The sequence below is a fragment of the Parasteatoda tepidariorum genome, chromosome 10 (assembly GCF_982258835.1).
Source record: "Parasteatoda tepidariorum strain Cologne lab strain chromosome 10, Ptep-v5.0, whole genome shotgun sequence".
NCBI classification, from domain to species: Eukaryota; Metazoa; Arthropoda; class Arachnida; order Araneae; family Theridiidae; genus Parasteatoda; species Parasteatoda tepidariorum.
In genome coordinates, this window is record NC_141764.1 from 9,801,468 (window position 1) to 9,820,527 (window position 19,060).

The 19,060-nt window shown below is 28.2% G+C and overlaps 1 protein-coding gene across 1 annotated transcript in view; it reads left to right on the forward strand.

Annotated features, from left to right (window-relative positions):
- The first annotated feature begins 12,146 nt into the window (after window positions 1–12,146).
- The window catches only part of LOC107444133 (corticotropin-releasing hormone receptor 2-like), a 118,011-nt gene continuing 111,097 nt past the window's right edge, over window positions 12,147–19,060 (forward strand). The window contains exon 1 of the mRNA XM_021144632.4: window positions 12,147–12,869. Coding sequence (XP_021000291.2) covers window positions 12,746–12,869 — 124 coding nt within the window. The 5' untranslated portion in view covers window positions 12,147–12,745. The remainder of the gene's footprint in view (window positions 12,870–19,060) is intronic.

Here is a 19,060-nt window from a genome sequence, read left to right on the forward strand (position 1 = left end):
TTATAAATCTTGAGTTGTTTTTATTTTTAGAAATAAAGTTAAAACAAAACTTATTTTTTGGACATAAGTCAATAAACTTTATTTGTTCAAAAGAATTTGAAAAGTTTGCGAATTTTATTCATTTCTTTTTATCAATTACTACTTCGTTTTATTAGAGAGTAAAATCATTATTTTTTTTTAATTTTCGTTTTATATTATTAGTTAATTAGCTAAATATATTACCGAATATCACAATTCTTTTGTTTCTATTTTTAAGAATTTAATTAAGAAACTTTGCCTTACTTTGTTTTTCGTTCGTTCATTATTTAATTTAATTTAATTATTTATATGAAATAATAATAAAAATAGTGTTTAAGAAGCATTTTTTTTCTAAAATTTATTTAGCTCTTTGTTTTAAGCATACAAATAATTTTTTAACGAACTTATTTTTTAAATTTTGTTCCTATGCTGTTAGGTAAATATATTGATAAATTTCACTTTTATTTATTTTTTTATTTTTAAACTAAGAAATCTTTTGTTATTTGCGTGATCATTTTTAGAAAATATAACAAAACTTGTGTTTACTTCTTTATTAAGAATTTGAACATTACGATCGAACTTAATAATTCTGTAATTATTTACGCATAATAGTACAAGCAAATATTGATTTGTTAAAAAAAGTTTCTTTTTTTTAAAAAAAAAAAATATTTTTAACACTTTGTTTTAAGTGTATAATGAATTTCTTAACAAACTTTTTTTTTAATTTTTTAAATTTTCTTTCAATAATTTCAGCTAGATATCTTTATAAAATTCCCTTTTTATTTTTAAACTGAGAAATCTTTCAGAGAACGAAAATTTTAAGAAATTATTACAATTCTTATGTTTACTTTTTAGTTTAAAATTCGAACATTTTTAATTTTAAACTTCGGCTTTTAGTCAATCTAACTTTTATTTTAATTAAAATATATTTTGAAATTTTAAAATCAGCTTTTGTTTAATAACAATATTTTTTTTCATTAAGGGTGTTTTAAGGGTTAACTTAAATTAAGACTGCTTATACCTTATAAACGATAAAGAAGTGCAAATATTTCATTCTGTATCTACACACATTTTTTCAATAAATATTTTAAGTAAGATTTGTACATCTTAGTCAATTTATTTAATATCTTTCTTTAGCAAAACATATATATTTTCAAATTTATAAATTGATTTAAATCAATATGCATATGAAGTCTTGATAGAAATCTGACTTTCTGTGCCTTAAAGTAAATGAAATTCAAAAATACTATATCGCGATGCAAAACTGACGATATATCACGATATATAATTTCTAATATCGCCCAGTCCTAGTCACGTGTGACGAGCATTGACGTTACAAATGCAAATATCATACGCAGTTTCAACTATCTTTGCAAACTGTGTTGAATATTTGCAGTGTCATTATTAAAACTTTTATAGTTTTGGATAATTAGTTATTGTTTCGATAAAACCATTCGTTTGGTTTAGATATCAATTTTAATTATCAATGCGCAAAAAAGAAGGTAAGCATTAATGATATGGATTAGTACAGCCCGCGACAAAACAATAGCACACTTTGTATTTTTTTTACGAAAATTACAAAATTGACCAATTTTGACGAAAATTAAAATTGACCAATTTTGAACCCAATATAGCGAACCTTGCAAAAAAACACCAGGCCCACCCATCTTATTGATCAAGAAGCAGTAAATCTTTAGTTACTTTACTTATTATATCTACTTATGCATAATTACTTATTATTTAATAATAAGGTATTTAAATTTCAACATTAATATATTTTTCATAAAACTATTGTTACACTATGTACTATTACTTTAATAAATACTTAAAATCATAAAATAAATGTACAAACATAGTATCTAATAGAGTTTTATTTTAATTAACAGAAAATTACTTTTGCGGGGGTCGATGGAGATTTCGAAAATTATATAGGGGTCGATAATCAAAAAAGTTTGGCGACCCCTGTACTAATGTAATACCTGATATAATAAATATTCTATATTTATATAAAATATAGGCTAATTTATTCTATCGTCAAATTAACATTATATGTCGTCTAATTTCACCAATTGATACACAAACGTAAAATAAGTGCAAACCGGTTTCAGTCGCATAAAAACAATAAAGCTGTATAGTATCACATGATAATTAAGATTTTACATAGAATCTTACAGTGCGTCTAATAATTTGGACTGTAAATAAAATGATAAAATTTTTTCGCTGTTTTCATTCTAAGCTTGAACTTTTGGCATGACAAATAAAAAAGAACGTACTAAAATGAAAAACTATTTTTAACTCTTAGAATGACTCAATTACTCGAACTCAACTAATTAAAAAGTAAAGTAAAAGTTTCTGGGAACGATCTAATTACATTCTGAGCGATATTGGAAAGTTAAGTGTTGTGCAAAGCAATGTTCTTTCTTGAAAATTAATACGTCTAGGGTAATTTTCGTTAGATGCGATACTTTAACTTAATGAAGTTTATCCTGCATTTCGAGAAACTTTTCGCTGTTCTTTCAAAATTTCATTTCAGTTTAAGTTTCTAAGAACCCGCACAATATTTCCATCGTCCAATAAGAAATTTCTAAAAGGCCCTTCCCTTTGGTTTGTTGCCTTTGGAAGAGCCGGGTGAGTTTTTATAGTTTGTTTGCGGTAAGAACTCACCCCGCCACTAAATCTGAACAATTTTTAAAGTACCCTTTTTTACCATTCGGTTTTCCCACTTTCTTTGACAATTATCGCATGTTCGTATATTTTTAAAAATGTAATTTCTCTAACAGTTATTGTCTGGGTGTACATACAGCTAGTATAGTTTGTCTACGGTAAGAACTCCTCCCTCTACAAAGTCTGAAACCGTCTGCTGTCTGGGAAAAAAGAATAACGCATTTCAGGGAGTGTTGCTTCACTCTACTCTAGGGCTAAAAACCTGTCCTAAGCAATGACCCCATACCCCTATACAAATATCTAGGGGAGTTCTTACTTTAGATAAGCTACAGTCCCTGGTTATATTATTAGACTCACTATAAGATTCTATGTAAAATTATAATTATCAGGTGCTACTATACAGCTTTATTGTTTTTAGGTGACTGAAACCGGTTTGCACTTGTTTACATTAGTGCATCAATTGGTTAAATTAGACGATATAATATATAAATATAGAATATTTATTGCAACAGGTATTATAATAGTATATTATAATAGTTAGACCAAATTATTCGACTCACTGTAGTGTTTTAATAATGACATGTTTTGCACGAGTTTATAGGCTATAATTTTATATTTAAGCATACATGTAAAGGGTTTTTATTCAGGATATTTTTTATATATACTTCCTATTTGTATTTATTTTCAACGTATTGCATTGCAATGTTAACCCATTGATAGAGGAGCGTAAACGAATGCAAACCGGTTTTGGCAGCGTATAAAGAATACAGCTGTATAGTATCACCTGATAATTATAATTTTGCATAGAATATGTAAATATAGTGCCTCTAATAATATGGCCAGGGGCTGTAATTTAGAAATTAAATGGAAAATAGATTTTCGAAAAGTTTATTCACTGTGTGCGAATTCTTTAACTGTTTTGATATATTTTATTTTTTCATTCCTTCTCATTCGAACAGATAGATATCACTTTTTATTTCAAAGTTCTAAGAAACTTTTGAGTTCTTTGAGAGATCGATGAGGTCTCAGAAAGTTTTATTTTTGTTCATCAAAATTTCTAGGAAGTTAGACATTATCTAGAAATAGTTTTGGTTTAGAGAAGAAGTTCATGAATTTTCCATTCGTTGGAGAAGGTGTTGTTTGATGTATTTTTAACTGTCCATATTTTATTAAGGACTGATGTAGGCAAGCAATTATTTATCAAAAATCATACACTGTTTGATAAAAAATCAAATTAGAATAAACAAAAATGCTTCATTTTTGAAATTTATCAGGAGCTCCATTAAGGCTACAGTGGACACCCAAAATTGTAAAAATCACTCGAAAAATTGAATTTTTCAATTTTGACCTTTTTATATTAATTAAATGATATAAAAAAGCTTATTAATTATTAAAATTATAAGAATTTGTAAACACTTGGCAATATTAGTCTATTTTGCTTTTTTATTACAAAAACTTGTTTTCCGTGAGTGTTTTGTGTAGTTTCTCAAAGCAAAAATTTTTTGCATCGAACTAGAAATTGAAATAGTTCCAGGGGCTATAATTTTGATAACTAATCCATGAAACTTTTTTGACACACTCTCTAGATCAATTAAAAAAACTTGTAGAGAAAAAATTTAAAAATAGGGTGTCACAATATATTTTATAGTCATTTAATGTTCCATAACTTTCATAAAGAGATAATTTCATGTTTTTTTTTTTTGTTGCCAAAACTTGCTTTTTCTACTCTGCAAGGAAATTAGTGAAAAAATGTGTAAGTTTTTCTCCAACAATTTGAAGAGAAATGTAAATACAGTTGAAATTAACGAATAATCTTTGAATTTAAGGAAAAATTTAGCGCAAGGAGTTTATTTAAACTGCAAAATAAATCAGCAATTTTTTTGAAGAAATTTAAAATTTTAATGTTATAGCATAAATTATGCATCAAATTATTTTTTTTCATGTTCTCTATCTAAATATAAACAACTAGGAAGCTTCGCCCCCTGCTCGCTGGCGCTCACCAACCCCCGGAACTGCTTTCGCTGTTCAGTTCGGATTGCTTCGCAATCCAATGCTCACTTTGCTCGCTCATTGGATACGTTCTTAACGTCTAGCTTTTGTATACTTTTTTTGAATACTGAAGTTCCGAAAACTTTTCACTGTAGAAAATTAAACCTGTACATTTCAATATTAATTTGAAATTGCAAACAGTTCACATATTTTTTTTAATCACACTATTCTAAATTTCAGTTGTTGAGAAAAGTAACTGTTGTAAGTTTTGTTTTAAAGTCTTTCTCACCAGAGGGCTAAAGCCATATGTGTTGTAAAACAATATGAAATAGTAGTCTGCCACTGAATGCCGGATGTAAAACATCGGCTTTGATGAAGATAATTTTGTATTTTTAATTCTCTCAAGGGCGCCACCCTAATAATATGGAATTTGTAAAATAAATGTAAATATTTTTGATTGTTGATGAAGCCCATCATTTTGTGTTTTCATCAGCGTTCAGAAGCAGAACAACGATAAGTTTTTTATTTTATCACAAAAATATAAAACGTATAAAAAACAAAGAAAAGAGTAAGAAAATGAGTATAGTCATAGAAAAAGTTAAAATTATAATATAGTATTTGTCAGTTAAAATAAAACTTTTTGTTTAAGTCATTGCTAACAATTCAACTTTCTCCGAGGCAATTCTAAAGTATAAATTAAGGTAGTATTAATTTGAAACACAATATTTTTAGTTTTGATGTTAACAATACAATTCAATTTTTCACAAAAACGATTGTTTCCATTGCTAAATTTAATGCCAACAATTCAAATTTTTCTGAGGCAACTCTTAACCTCTAAATATTATTTTTTTATGTACACATTTCTAAATGTCAGTATTCAACCACAAAACAACTTAAAGTCCTCAAATTTAGCATGAAGTTGTAAAATGTAATGAAAGAAGGTCATAGCAATAATGAAATAGAAGTAAAGTTAGTACTGTAAAATTAAAACAATATTTTTAATCAATGAGCCAAGTTCTTCAAGAAGCAGTTGTAGAAGTAGGTTGTTTATTTAAAACTATTTGTAGAATTTCTTTAAAAACTCAATTGTTAATTTGGGCATTTGGCGATACAACACTTATAGAATTGAAGGATTTGTTACGTCAAGCGCTCAGGTATCATAATTTTGATCTAGTTGCGCTTTTATGTAATTTTGATTTATTTTGCTAGGTTAACGTTCAAAAAATTCTATGGCTGGCAACAATATTTTTATTTTTTAAGTTGTTTATTTTTATTTCTTTTAAAATTCGTTATTTTTTTAGCGAAACGTTTTTTAACCTAACAGAATTCTTTGCCGACTATTTTCTCCATAAATGAAGAAAATAAAGGAAATATTTAAGTGTTGTGAAAAGAATCTTATTTAGTTGTACAAAGTACTTCAACCAAAATTTGGGAGCCACGTAAGAGAATTACATATATTAGATCAGAAGCACATCATTAAAAGGCAGAATGCTTTGCTGTTTTCGAAACGTAAACAAAACAAAGCAAACGTTGCCACCGGAGGAAAAGAAATACAGCCAAAATTTGGGAGCCACGTAAGAGAATTATATATATTAGATCCCTGCAAGTTACAGCAATGTAAAATTTTTTTTAAAGAAAATGTTATTAAGAGTCCACTTTTACCATGGCAGTATAAATCCATTAAAGATTAATCTCAATTTTTAATATAAATATACATAATCAAATTATAAATTATGGCTGCAGGGTTGCAAGAGTATGGCTGCAGCTGCAAGCCCAACGGGACACCTGCGTCCACTCAACAAGAAATCAAAAATAAGAGTAACGTGTTTACGTTAGCGTAATTTTTACCAAGGAAAGTTTAGTTATCCCATGTATTGGCTATTAATTGATTGAATTTAGTGCCAAGGCTCTTTTTCTTGGCCTTGTGCATTCAAATGTGTTGGCGATAAAGAAAGTGCGAGAAATAATGACGAATTTTAATGAATCCAAAACATTAGCAACCATGCAATGGTTATCAAATATTATGCTAATGTGTTAGGCAGGTTGTGGAAGGAATCTCTAAAAATAGATTTTATTCTGCACTCAATTCAAGGTTGCGGTAAAAAAAAAGATTATATTAATGATTTTTATTTATTGAAAAAAATAATAATTTAGTATTAGATAAAGATTAGATTAGATAATTTAATAAAAGATAGTAATTTATTTTTTAAATGTTAGGAAATATGTCATGCGTATTTCAGCATGACAATACATATAAAAGAAAGAATAACTCATAAATGGACGAATAAAGTACTGCAGAAAATAAAATGATGCACCCTTTGAAAATGGCTGTTTTTTGTAACTTTTTCAAATTTTTTTGGAATTTAAGATGCATTAAATAGAAAGGAAGTAAAAAGGTGTTTAGAAAGTTAACCGAAAATAGCTTATTAAAAAATGTTTTTCGATAAAAGAATGGTCTATATCGCATTAAAACAGAATCCAATTTTAAATTTAAACGAAATGAGAAAGCTTTGCTCATTTTCCGACTAAAAAATACATGGCAGTAAAAAAAAATGATTTCCGAGAAAAGAAAATTATTTCATGACAATTGACCAACAAATTTAACCAACTAGTTAGCTTTTTAGAATGAATTTGCACAATTTCGATATTTCATACAAATAATTGTCGATAATACTGATTTAAATAAGCAAACGATTTTTCTTCCGTTAATGAAATTTTGACCTTCTTGACAAGATATTATATTTCATTTAAAAGTAATGTAATTACTATTGATTTAAAATCAAATTGGGAATTAAAATTATGTTTTAGTAAACTAAAAATTATTTCTAAGAATTTATTGTGTGTTAAAAATGGGAAGAAATAAAATGGAACATTTGAAAAAACAATATAACATTTTATTTTAAAATAAAGTCTAAATACAAAAAGATTATCCGTAACTGTATTAGTAACTACATTATCTGCTTGAAACAACAAGAATATTCTAAAATTTAGGTAAAATAATAAGCAATTTAAAATATTTATTTCAGTTAAAAACGCCACGGTTTTTTAAGCCAAGCAAATAGTATATTAAGAATAGTAAAAGTATATTAACAGTATAGTACATCGTTTGCAAGATTTTTATCCTAGACACTGATGGAAATACGCGTATTCTAAAACTCGTATTCTAAAAATTTTTTAGTTTCTTATCTTACTGAAATCCAAGACTTGGCAGTAGAGCTATAAAGTATTCCTAATATTCTTTCTAAAATATTCCTTCTTGAAAAAAAAAACTATATGACGTTGCAAGAGCATTGGATTTGATTGCACCACTAAAAATGGCGATTCTTATGCTGTTATGCCCTTTACAAATCAAATGCGAGATAAAGAATTTTTACTTTTGTTACGCTGTAAAAGAAAATTGTCTGAAAGAAGCACTATTTATTATTCTTTCATCTGTTTCTTTAAATGCGAACAGGAAGGCGTGCGTATATTTGTTACGACTTTTATATATCATTTTTATAAATTCTTATTACTTGTTAATTGATTATTCAAAAAGATTTTTATTCATCATTTCAGACGATTTAAGAAAACAAGCAAAAAAGAAGGTTGTGCATCATCGTTTCAAGAGTTTGAGTAGTTATATATAGAAAGTTATAGTTCTAAGAAAGATAGTAGTTCTTATATAGAAAGAGAGCACTTTGAATGGAAGATTTCTTATTTTTGGCTGTTTTCACACAAGACTGTTATGAATGTTATGAAAGGCGTTTCGACAGTTCTTTAGTTTGATAAATTTGCCTTTCTTTCAATTCTAATTTTTAAGGTAGAATACATTGTCTCAAAATACGTATTTTAAACAAAAAGTAAGCAAGTATACTTTTATTCCGAAGAATTAAAATTTTCGTTAAACGAAAGTTTTAAAACGCAATTAAATTTTAATGAATTAAAGAAAAGATCTAAAAAATTAGTATAATAACTGATAAATCAATACGTTTATATAATAACAAAAATATACTTTTCTAACAACAGGATTGTTTATGTTTTAGGGATATTGAAATTTACACATATAAGTTTTAAATGCGCTCTTACAGTGTGTTGATAACCTTTTATACTAGTTGTGAATTTTTTCTATGATTTAATTTGGTTGTAAGTATAAATGTTCCTCTAATAATCAGAATATTACTAAATAATATCATACACACAAATGAAAATTGTTCAGAAATAAGGTAATAAATATCTTTTTTTCTTTTTCAGAAAAGAAAAAGAATACAAATTTTAAACATACCTAGACATTCTTTTCGAACCGGCAAACAACTGGTACACATTTCCTTTCTCCCACACGGATTTCATATTTATAGCTATATGTAATTTTCTTTATTATTCTATTTTCTATTATTCCATTTTAGATTATTTCTTATTATTCTATTTTCTATTATTATTCTATTATTTCTTTACTCTTTTTTACCTTAAATCTTGTTTAAAGATAATCACCTCATCAAGATTTAAAAAATCAGCAATTATTTTACATTATCAGCAATTTATGTTAATTAATGATGACATTTCCTTAAAAAATTTTAAAATCACTTATTAGGGAATGATAATATTTAATTCGCATGTATGTCAAATATTTAAGAAAAGAAAGACCATAATCACAATTAAATTTTAAAATCACTTATTAATGAATGATGATATTTAATTCACATGTATGTCAAATAATTATGAAAAGAAAGACCGCAATTAAATTTCAAAATCACTGAAGCAGTCATTAATGAATGCTGATATTTATTTCTCCTCTATGTCAGAATATTTACCTATTATAATTTCTGCAAATTCTAAAGATAAACTTGGTGGAACGGAATAAACATGAGAAAGATTACCAGAATTGAAATCTGGGATTACTCAAATTATGCGAGGTATGCAATTCTAATGAATATGTATGTAATAATAGCGAATCTAGAATGAGACTAAAGCGACCAAATAACTAAATTCCGATTATAGAATAAAATACATTCGAAAGTAAATTTTAAGTAATGGTTTATCCTTTTTAGGGATGTAACGAAGAGTGATTTAGTCGAATATTCAGACAAAAAAATCGGCTGAATGCTGAATTTTCGGTGACCAAACAGCAAGACTTTTTAAAAAAAATTGTGATATATAAATAAGTTGAATCATTATTGAAAAATAATCCAAATTTAACTGTATTATTGATATAGGGGGCTGCATCATAATAAGCAAAATTTGTTTCTTTTAAAAAAAAAAGCTGGATAGAAACCAAAACAGAAATTTTTAATTTTTAAACAAAAATGTAACGCCAAGAACCTCAATGTAACTTTTTCACATACAGTCCCTGGCCAAATTATTAGACACACTTAAGATTCCCTGTAAAATCTTAATTTTGCACTTGCTTACGTTTGTGTATCAATTGGTTAAATTAGACGAAATATGATTTAAATTTTATGATTGGATACATCAGACGATATATTGTATAAATATAGAATAATTATTATATCAGGTATTATATCAGTATATTATAATAATTAGTCCATATGATTAGATGCACTGTAAGTTTTTAATAATTACATCTTTTGCACGAGTTTGTATGCAATACTTTTATATTTAAACATACATGTAATGAGTTTTATTCAGGAGAGTTTTTATATACTTCCCATTTGTATTTATTTTTAACGTATTGCTTTACAATGTTAACTAATTCATACAGGAACGTAAATCAAATGCAAACCTGTTTCAGCTGCCTGAATACAATAAAGCTGTATAGTATCACCTGACAATTAAGATTTTCAACAAAACGAAAAAACAACAACATCACAAAATTTATTGTTCAGTATAAAGTCATCTAATTTCAATTTTCAAATTTTGTTTTCTCATTTGTCTTTCAAAATATAAATTATTTCTAATAATATATAGTAAAAAAACACGATATCATATTAGTTAAATTTATTCCGATCGGCCCCCAAAGAAACTTAGTCAAAAAATACTTTTGCAAATAATACTTTCAGACGTAACATTGAGCTGAATATTCGGTCAGCCGAGTACTCGGCAAGAGGGCCGAATACTGAATTGTGGCCGAATATTTGTTTCATCTCTAATTCTTTTATAATGGACATCATTTTCTCTCCTACGTACCCCAAAAACCAAATACAGTACACTCTCGATTATCCGTGCGCGTATTATCCGTTTTGCGGATTATCCGTGCTCATTCCGGAGTTACACAAAAAATATAAAGAGAAACATTTTCAAGATTAAAAAAATTTGATTCATGAAGTTATAACACTACAAAATTTTTGGTAGCAATATTCGTAATTGAATTGCAGGTATATGGAATATCAGCAGCATGATCAAAGGTAAAATCGTCTACGTTATCACTATCTTGAAGAAAGATCATACCGCTTGAAGAACAATTCTCTTCAGATGTTCAAGAAAAATATAACAGTATTTTCGAACAAGCCAAAAGAAATCTAAGGTTTTGAAATTCTTGATGAAGAAAATTTAGAAGATTGGTTTCAAAGTGTTGCATGTGAGCCTGGCTTCCAGTATTTGACTGATGAAGACATCGTTATGTTGTTAAATCAAATAGTGATGATAGTAACTGATGCAGAAGATGTAGTAAATGAATGAAATACAATTTCTCATTCTGAAGCTCTGGGGAAACTTTATTAGATTATATGGGAGGATTTGATTACGGTTACATAACTGCGGTTCGTAAAATATGTGTATCGATATATGAAGACGTATTACACATTTTTTAAAAAGGAAAATTCCTAATTTGATGTTATACAGCATGCAAATGTCAGTAGTTTTTATATTTTTTGTACTGATATTGAATAAAAGGAGTTTTCGGATTATCCGTGTTTTTCGATTGTCCGTGCGACCTGTCCCGGTGATTAACCCGGATAATCGGGAGTGCACTGTAAATAAATAAAATTCCTCAGTTCGTCTCCCCGCGTTTCTAATAACATTTATTTAACATATTCTGTTGATGGAATTTCCTTGTTGATTAATTATTTGAAATTATGTTTTGCATAAAATTATCTACGAATCGCTTAAAAATTCTCGCTGTATGGCGCAATATGCAAAAAGTAAATCGCTCTTCTGATCAAACTAATGGGACTTCCAGATTATGGGCTATCCCCTATATTTTGAAGGGCCAAGGAAAAAAAATGTATATTTATTCAGAAAATTACGTTTTAATGTCCGATTTCGTAGTTTAAAATATCGTCTGAAGTAATTAATTAGCATATTATTCCTTAAAACAATTAAGATGGAGTTCTGAAATCCAAAAAATCTGATCATTGGATGAAAAGTAATTCAGGGTGTTCAAGTTTTTATTTTGTGTACTGTACATTCTTCAAGTATTTTAAACAGAGAAACCATCATTCATAAACGGACCGTATAAAATCTGGTGGTTTCTAAAAGTGACTATAGAGGGCGAGGATCTTCTCCAATGGTTAAGGTGGAAAAAGTAAAAATATTGATCTTCTGGCATTAGAAGTTTCTTCTGGACGCAGAGAGATGTGTTCCACAGATGGAGAGTTCCCAGTCCTGTTAAGAAGTCTTCTCTCGTAGGGCTGTGTCTGTGTTTCTTAAAGGATTATAAGTGAAAACCAATAACGAAAAATAAACTGATATATTTAAACCAAACACAACCTCCGAAAAGTTCTCTTTAGAACACTTAAATATTAATTCTTTGTTTCGGTTTAATTCGTTTTAATATTTAAAACGATTATTTTATCACTTCAAACGATTTCAATGAAAAATATGATTTATAAGCGAAGTGAATTCAATATTTTTAACAAAAAATAAATATTTATTTTGTTAAAAAGTTGAATTTACGACCTGTTTAGTTAAACCTGGCATTCTAGTTTGTGGACATTAAAGCTATTGAAACATAACCGATTATATTAAATAAAACACAGAGAATTTTTTTTTGCGAACTATAATTCTTTAAATAAACGCAAACGACAATTTAGGCCTTAGTTCATTCTTTGTTATTTTTTTCATGAATATAGCTGTAGACAATGCTTGAAACAAAAAGCCGTGTTTAAATAGTAATAAAATCCATCAGAGGCATATAAATGAAATGGAAAGAAACATCTCTAGTTATAATATAATAACTGATGCGGAAAAACAAGCAGATTATGTTATTCAGAATGAACCAACCAATGAAATGGAGTGCATCAACTATAATAACAGTTTATTAGAAGGTAAGAAATCTTGCATTTCATTTCCATAACATGACATATCGTGTAATGATCTTTTCATTATTTTGTTTTTCCCTTTTCTAATTTTTAATTTATTTTTGTTTAAAAATAAAAGTCTTACAAATATTTTCTACTTCTCTTCTTATAAATCCTTATTATAGTTTTTCAATGTTTTCTTCATATTTTTAACTTGTTTTATTAATGCCGCAATAAATTTTACTTAATTAATATTACGCAATAAATTACAAATTTCTTATACGTCGCAAATAAATTTTTTTATTTTTCTTAGTTTTCTTCGTTATTCTCTCTATTCTGTTTTATTCTGTTCTTTCTTTACATTTTATTTTCTGTTTTTGCGTGATATTTTTACTTAATGTGTTCTATTTTATTTGTTGTAAATTTTTTGTAATTTTTTTTGAGTGCTCCTCACACTATTGTATTGATATATTTTGCTTTGGCTAAATTGATACAGTATTAGAAAGCACTCCTTTTTGCGGATATTATCGTGTGAGCTGATAAAAAGATTATATCGTTTATTTCCGGATATTAAAGATTATATAGTTTATTTTTTTATTCCTTTTTCCTTTTTTTCATTGTTCTGTAATTTTTTCCATGTTTTCTCTGCATTTTGAAGCAGATAGCATTGAAATGATGCTAATATATATATATATATATATATATATGTGTGTGTGTGTGTGTGTGTGTGTGTGTGTAACATAGAAAGCTTCAATTGATCTTTTTATGTTATCCTAATTAATTATTCTAATCGAAACACTTTCTCACACTTTTAAAAGCCACATCCTGTTTCTAATTCTATTTTTGGCCCAACTATGCATAAATTTAAATAAAGATCTTTTTTCCCTTTTAAGCCGTGGGAATCACTCGAGCAAGCTCATTAACCAATAGTAATATCTAAGATTTCCCTTTCATCTCTAAATAGAGACATTTTCGGATTATTTGCAAGATTTTCCCTACCAGAAAGACTGATCCTGAATGGAGTTAACATCACTTTTCGCTGGTCTTCCATAAGAACATGATCTAAATAAAATACATCTGATTTCATTAAAATTCTGTGTCTGTTTCCCTGCTCGGTCCGACTGCATCATTTTATATATATATATATATATATATATATATATATATATATATATATATATATATATATCAAAATGCAGAGAAAAGAGGGAAAAAATTAAAGAGCAATGAGAAAAGGGGAAAAAAAGAAAAATAATAATAAAAATAATTAGAAACCAAAAGAAAAATCCTGAGAAAATATTAAAAATCCAGAAAATAAAAGATATTATCTTTTCATCAGCTCACACGTTTATATCCACAAAAGGGAGTGCTTTCTAATATTGTATCAATAGAGCCAAAGCAAAATATTATATCAATACAATAGTGTGAGGAAAAAATTCAAAAACTCAAAAAAAATTCTTTTTACAAAAAATTTACAACAAATAAGATAGAGCACATTATATATATATATATATATATATATATATATATATATATATATATATATATATATATATGCATGGTTTTCATTATAATATGTATTTTACGTTTTTTATTTACTAGGCAAATTTGTATACTGTGTATTTTTAATTTTATTTCAAATTATTTTATTTATGAAACGCAGAGAATTAATATTTATGATTAACATGTATTTTTGAAAAATAATATCATAATTGCTTAATTTACTCAGTTAATATATATCAAAACACAAGACTCCAAAACTTGTAAAAATGATGGTAGACAGTAAAAATATTTGCACCTCCCCTGTTTCTGGTTTTTTATTCCTCTTTGAAATTTTGTGGAATACAACATGCATGAAATCAAATACTTGGAATGCTTAATACTAAAATAAATAAATAAAAATGAAACCCTTATTGAGTTATGAACTATATATATTATGCTGATTTCTACTCTACTTGATTCATTGGTGACCTGGAGAAGTGATATGAACTCGTCCACATCGAAAGTACTTTGATGAATCGTTCTCATTGAGCAGTAGTTGACTTGCTATTTGTCACTGCGTCCTCCTCTCGCTGTTGCTTCTCAGTCTCATCCACACACAACGGAATTCTGCACACACTCGCCTGTTACTAGCAACACAAGAGCGAACACGCACGCAATTGTGAACTTAACACAGCTGTCACGGCTAACGTTCACAAAACCGGCTAACTTAATACAGCTATTACCACCAACGCTCGAAATCTGGTGAACTTAATACAGCTCTACCGGTCTTTCGCAAATACGGCTACTAGTAGTATCCGTTCAACGAATGGTACTAGTTCGATGAACATAGAATGGTACATTCATCGAAGGCTACTAGTGGTATGTCCCTCACAAAATCTTTGTGGCGTTAACTACCACTAAGATTATTAAACTTCAATTCACTAGTATATATAAGACATGCTAACTCGATTCGATATTGAGGTACCTGTTGACAAATGAAGGTTGGCATAGCCGAAAGCTCCTTTTACACAAACATATTTAAATCGAAACTCAGGAAGATGATTAAGTAAAACAATCAAATTGCGCAAAAATGGGAGAGACGGAATGAGAGATAAGCGCTATTTTTAATTGTCGAAATTTTATAACAGTTAAGAGCGCAGAATGATGTCTGATTTAGAAAGACACACACAGGAAGGTCAACACGCATTAATAATGAAAGACTTAATTGAAATTGTTTATTAATTTCGTCGATAAATGAGTTTCAGTTTTGTGAACGATTTCGTGAAGTTGTTCTGCACTAATTGATTAAATTTTTTTAATTCACCCCTTGAATACTCTATAAATACCGTTTATATTCTGAAAAGTGGTTCGTTTTATTTAACTAGAATCAAAAGCAAAACCTCCGTCAACTTTATATTTTATTTATGTTTTGAACACATCATTAAAAAAAATTTAAAAAAAAAATGACCGAAACACTAAACGAAAAGTACCGAAATACTTTACAGATAAAAAAATAACATTTACTAGCAAACGACAACCAAACATATATTCTGTAACTGCGTGCTTCAAGCTCGAAATTACAAGTCTACGGAGTTACAAGTCTACGTAAACCCGAAATTGAGTCGGTTGTTCAACGACGGTTATGAAATGTTTGAATTGGACAAAACTGGCAGCAAAAAAGAATTTTAAACACGTCTGTTTCATGTGATTACCACATTCTGATAACTATCAAAAAGTATTCCTCCGACAGAAATGTACTGTAAATAAAAGGAAGGGAATGAGTTGAGAAAGAGGATTTTATTGATCGGAAATAAACTTGAATGAATACAGGCGACAACAAGTCTTCGAAAATATCTGCCTCGTTGAATTCATTCTTTTACAAAAAAAATATTGGAATGAAGTTTTCTCAAAAACCAGTTTTGTATGTCGATGCCGAAGAACAATTTTTAAAAGTAAAATGAAAGTACCTGAAATGATATGTATACAAACAACGATTTGGAAAAAATGGCAAGAATAATTAGAGCAAATAGTACACGATGATTTTATTTATTTTGTAACAGCCGTTGAAGAACAGACCCAATTTTTGGGTTTTACGACTACTAATGTTCAACTCCGTAGCCTTGTAATTTTGAACCCAATCCAGAAGACAAGGTAATTTCAGGATCGAGTTATGGGGGAAATTTGCCTTCGTAGAGGACTTCTTGATGGAACTAAACTGCATTTCGATGGACCTAACCCCTCTTCCACTGAGGATATTTATAAATTAGCATTGAGGTCGGTGCGAGCCCGGTGTGAAATTCGTATCGACAGGCCATCGCTGGGATTCGAACCCAGTTCACCTCAGTGAAAGGTGAACGCTTTATCAAATGAGCAACCACGGCTCAGTACATGATGATAAGTAAGATTTCTTTTGCTCCAAACAATCGGAATTAAAGTCAACATGTTTCGAAGCTTTCAAAAATAGGTCAGGGTCAATCTCAGGGTTCACCAGATGTAAATGAGGAAAACGAAAATGATTTGAAGCAGAAATAAAAAGTTCTAGTTTTGTTTTTCTCCTTTGTTTTCCATTTTTAAGTTGGCGATTTCACGTTTTCTTTTTCAAATCACTTTTAATTTCCGCACTGGCGAGCCTCCTTGAGAATGGGCTCCTATTTTTGAGAGACTTGTCAACTTTTATTACCGTCTTCATATTTTTTTTCTAAACAAGCGTTTTATATCGTTTCGCTTCAGTTACTCGGGATTATTTATTCTGAAAAATAAATCAATTCACAAGAAGAAGTAAAGCTTTTCTAATAGATTTGAAAAGAAGAAAAAAATAATGGCTTCTTTATTAACGGATAAATAGCTTTTATTTAAGAAGCAATGAATTTATTATTTATGCATCCGATAAAAAACGGGTTGACCGTAAACGGTGATAGGAAAGGAACACTTTTTTGTTTTGTTTTGAAATTACACGAATCTCAAAGTGAAGAAGAAAATTCAAGAGACATTTTCCCCTAAAGATAAAAAGAGCTATTTTAGACTTGTATAAGCATTTCACAGATATTTTGTTTTTTGCGATTCGTTATTTCGTTCTTTGTTTTGTTAAATCCGTCTTGTGTTGTAAAACAGTATCTTCAAAGATATATTTTAAGTATAATATGTCAAAATTCTTATTCCGATAATTATTATTCATAATTTAATATTATGTGAAAATAAATACTTACATATCAAGAAGAAAAAGACCTTCCATACCGATGACTTCAGCACCAGCTAATCCTTATCAGCAGCATTATGGCGTATTAAAATTGAGTTACATTTCTCTACATAAGTTAGAATGTTAATAAATACGGCTCTGTATTCAATTAACGATAAGTTAATTAAATACAGAGCCGTATTTAATTAACGATACTGTATTTAACGATAACGATTACTGTATTTAATTAACGATAAGTTAATTAAAGACAGAGCCATATTTAATTAACGATACTGTATTTCACAATAAGGATTACTGTATTTAATTAACGATAAGTTAAAGACAGAGCCGTATTTAATTAAAGATACTGTATTTAACGATAACGATTACTGTATTTAATTAACGATAAGTTAATTCAATACAGAGCCGTCACATCGAATGAATTGAAATATTTTTCTACTTCTTTTACTAAACTAAAATTTATTATTTGTTTTCGTACTTGTAACCGTGATATATTTTTGTTTTGTGTATCTGGCTAACTTCGATGCATAATTAGTTTGTTTATGTTCCGCATGGCTTCCCGCCTGTCTTTGTGTTAATTTGAATATATACATATATATAATGAAAAAATTGAATTCTTTGAGAAAGAATCTTTGTGAAAAAATTTAGAATGCGTCACTAAAGAAAATTGATACTCGAAAGACTTGGCTTACTCGAAATAGGGTGAAAAGAACAGTTGCTAACGTAAACAAATGTCACGTTTCAACTACCCAATTAGGATCACGATACCCACACTACGTTACTTGCAAATATCACATTGATATTATTTAGCTAGTAATCAAATATTAAATTATCACTGAAAAATAATTACTTGTAAAAAAAAAATATCTCTCCTTTCTTGCATTTTTTATTTCAAAATACAGTCTTTTTTTTTATAAGAATTAAAGTTTCTTATTCTGAAAAATATTTAATAAAATTTTGTAAATTAAAATAGTAAAACTTTCAAAAGCTTCTTTCAAACTTTGTAGCGGCGCAGAAAACGTGAATGATATTGTGAAAATATTGCTATACTATGTAAGAACTGTTATCAACGTCTCTTCTTGATTTTTACGGTAAAATTATAACAAATTTAAGACTGAATGAAAGTTTGTTTTGTTTGAACGATTCAAATTTGTGGGCTCTTTTTAAGATTTCCAAGTCTTCACTCCATACGCAAGTTTTTCATGAGAAACCTTCTTCAATAAAATTCAATTTATTCAGTAAAATTTCTGAAAAATACTCTATTGCAAGTATTAATTTTTTCCTTTTTTGTCTCGATTTTGTATTCTTTTTTTCTTCTGTTTCTGATTAATTTGCTTAAAAAAAACATGAAGATAAAAATGGAAGTTGATTTATTTCAAGCGCTCAAAAATAGGAGGCTATTCTCAAGACTCATTGGACGTGAATGAGGAAAACAATTAGAAGTAATTTGAAACAAAAAACGTATCAGCCAAAAAAAAAAAATCCAAAATAAAGGTGATAAGAACAAAATAGAAAATGAAAAAAAAAACATGGTGGCCAA